At 55.3% G+C, this 515-nt stretch overlaps 1 protein-coding gene across 1 annotated transcript; it reads right to left on the reverse strand.

The window, feature by feature from the left end:
- Positions 1 to 53: 53 nt before the first annotated feature.
- On the reverse strand, positions 54 to 481 carry LOC109508718 (unconventional myosin-Vb-like; the record flags this gene model as incomplete). The annotated part of the gene is made up of 2 exons (XM_019858711.1): positions 221 to 481; positions 54 to 160 (listed from the first exon to the last, which is right to left on the reverse strand). Coding segments are annotated over exons 1-2 (316 nt in total), but the record flags the coding sequence as incomplete, so codon positions are not given.
- Positions 482 to 515: the final 34 nt, after the last annotated feature.

Raw genomic sequence — 515 nt, forward strand, 5'->3', positions numbered from 1 at the left:
ACTGCTGTCATTCAAATCTCGAGACAACGCGTCTCATCGACACTCAACTCAACTTTCTAAGTCTAGGGGGCACCTCACCGAATTGAACTGTTGCTGGAGCTTCTCGTTGGCGTAGTTGATGCAGAACTGCTCAAAGCTGTTGATCTCAAAGGTTTCAAACCTGCGGGCGACACAATTATCAGCCGGGACCAGATGAGGGCAGCCGAGATGGGGGCAATACCCGTAAATGTCGAGGACGCCGATGAAGGAGTGCTGCTTGGAGGTCGTGTGCAGCGCCAGGTTAATGTGTGACACGATCCAGTCGAACATGCGGGCGTAGATGTGCTTGGCCAGGGCGTCGCGGGCATTGCCTGCCTGCTTGGCCGACATGTTTTTTACGTAGGTCTCGGACGCCGTCACCAACTTCCTGTGGCACAGCCAGTGCTCCATTTGAGGATGCTCCAGGCCCAGAAGCCTGCAGAAGTGAGCCAGGTGGACGTCGTCACTCTGAAACGACAATCGGCCGTCAGGAGACT

The sequence above is a fragment of the Hippocampus comes genome, unplaced genomic scaffold, assembly GCF_001891065.2.
Source record: "Hippocampus comes isolate QL1 unplaced genomic scaffold, H_comes_QL1_v1.1 C16536638, whole genome shotgun sequence".
Lineage (NCBI taxonomy): Eukaryota > Metazoa > Chordata > Actinopteri > Syngnathiformes > Syngnathidae > Hippocampus > Hippocampus comes.